At 64.7% G+C, this 2,068-nt stretch overlaps 1 protein-coding gene across 1 annotated transcript; it reads left to right on the top strand.

Moving 5' to 3' along the window:
• Nucleotides 1-620: 620 nt before the first annotated feature.
• LOC109862025 lies at nt 621-2,059 on the top strand (the record flags this gene model as incomplete). Its single annotated transcript, XM_020441912.1, has 3 exons — nt 621-799; nt 914-1,117; nt 1,289-2,059. Coding segments are annotated over exons 1-3 (1,154 nt in total), but the record flags the coding sequence as incomplete, so codon positions are not given.
• Nucleotides 2,060-2,068: the final 9 nt, after the last annotated feature.

The following is a 2,068-nucleotide window of genomic DNA, read 5'->3' as shown; positions in this document are numbered from 1 at the left end:
ATCTCCCCCGAAGAATTAAAGGAGGCTGTTGCAGCCGCCGGAGGTTGTCGGCCAACCAAGGTGAAGGTCGGCCGAGCTCGCGCTTCCTCTGGCGGACTGCTATCAGCCTGGGTGCAGTGCCCGCTAACTGCAGCCAGGAAGTTGGCGGGCGCGCGTTCCATCCCCGTGGGATGGGTCCGTGCACCCACCGAGGTGCTAGAAAGGCGGCCTCTTCAGTGCCACCGGTGCCTCCGGCGCGGGCACGTAATGGCCACGTGCCCTTACGCTGCTCCTACGGAGGATCGAAGGGGCCGCTGTTACCGATGCGGTGACCGGGGTCACAATGCGGCGGGCTGCGACGCAACACCGCGGTGCCCGCTGTGTATGGACCTCGGTCGACCGGCAGCGCATCGGCTCGGGGGCAAGGCGTGTGCCCCAGTGCCCCGCAAGGGCAAGAAAAAGGGGGCTGCGAAACAAGCCCCCGGGGGAGGTGGGTCGTCAACGCCTACCCCTCCCGAAGTGGTCACGGCTGCCGAGACCAGCGCGGAACCCGCGTCGGCAGGAAACCAGGGGGCAAGTCAGCTCCCTAGCAGCAGTGCCCTGGAGGAGGAAATGGAGGTGGAGGTGCCGCCTACGGTACAATGAACCCGCCCCTCCTCCTCCAGTGCAACGTTAACCACTCCCGTGGGGCTCAGGATCTCATGATCCAGAGCCTCGCGGAGTTGGGTGGGGTAATTGCAGTGGCGGCCGAGCCGTACAACGTCCCCGATCACCCGTCGTGGTTGGGGGCGGAGGACGGCTTGGTCGCGCTGTACTTCAGGTATAGCAGCGGCCCGGAGTCCTCTGTCTTCTCTCTTTTGGAGAGGGGCAAGGGCTTCGTAGCCGCAGAATAGGGGGAACTGGCAATTGTGGAGGGATACTTCTCGCCCAACAGGCCCTTCCGCGAATTCGAGCAGTATCTGGGCGAGCTAGAGCGCGTCGTTCGAACGCATAGTGCTCGCCCGGTGCTGGTCCTGGGAGACTTCAACTCCAAGTCTAAGGCTTGGGGGTCTCCCAGGACAGACAAGAGAGGAAGGGCCTTGGANGACTGCATGGCGATCTGCGGACTCGTCGTGCTGAATCGAGGCTCGCAGCACACGTGCGTAAGGCGCAACGGAGGGTCTGTGGTGGACGTTGCGTTCGCCTCCCCGTCTGCTGCCCNCCGTGTGTCCGGATGGATGGTTAGGGACACTATGGAGACTCTCTCCGACCATGTGTATATTACAATGAGGGTCTCTGTGCTCCCTGACCGCCTCCGGGGTCGCCATAGGGCGAGAAGGTCTCCTCCCCAGGGGTGGGTCCTCAAACAACTGGACCCACAGATCCTGTCCGCCGCTGCTCAGGTCGCGGCCTGGCCTTCTCCACCGGCCGGGCCGCGGGACTTCCGTGCGGAACTTCGGTGGTTCCGGGAGACGCAAGTTGACATTTGCAACGCGGCGATGCCGCGCTCCCGAGGACCGCCGAACCGGAGATCGGTGTACTGGTGGACGGCCGAGATTGCCGCTCTCAGAGTGGAATGCATCCGAGCCAGAAATCAGTACACCCGCGCCCGTCGCCGAAAGACTGGCGACGTGGAGGCGCGAGCAGCGGAGGCGCACGAGGGCTACTGCGCCGCGCGCAAAACCCTTCGTGCTGCCATTAGGAAGGCAAAGTCCCAAGCGTGGACGGAGCTCCTTGAGGCTATCGACGCGGATCCTTGGGGGCGTCCATATAGGCTTGTGCTGAACAAGCTGCGCCCGTGGACGCCTCCGATCACCGAGAGCCTCGACCCCCAGCTCCTGGAGAGGGTCGTCTCCACTCTCTTCCCTGACGGGGAGAGAGGTTGGCCCTCCCGGGAGCCAGAGTTGGACCAAGTGGAGTGGTCCAACCAATGGGAGGTCACGGAGGAGGAGCTCCGCCGGGCCGTTCGTCGGATGGCGCGGAAGAGCACCGCGCCAGGTCCCGACGGCGTGCCCGGAAAGGTGCTGGGCTTTGCCTTTGGACAGGGTCCCCTGGGTGACCGCCTCAGGCAGCTGTTCACGGACTGCCTGAGGACGGGCTGGTTCCCCCC

This window comes from Pseudomyrmex gracilis, unplaced genomic scaffold, assembly GCF_002006095.1.
Source record: "Pseudomyrmex gracilis isolate BER0280 unplaced genomic scaffold, ASM200609v1 scaffold_1282, whole genome shotgun sequence".
Lineage (NCBI taxonomy): Eukaryota > Metazoa > Arthropoda > Insecta > Hymenoptera > Formicidae > Pseudomyrmex > Pseudomyrmex gracilis.
Note: the sequence above shows the minus strand (reverse complement) of the source record. Positions and strands in the feature narration are given on the sequence as shown.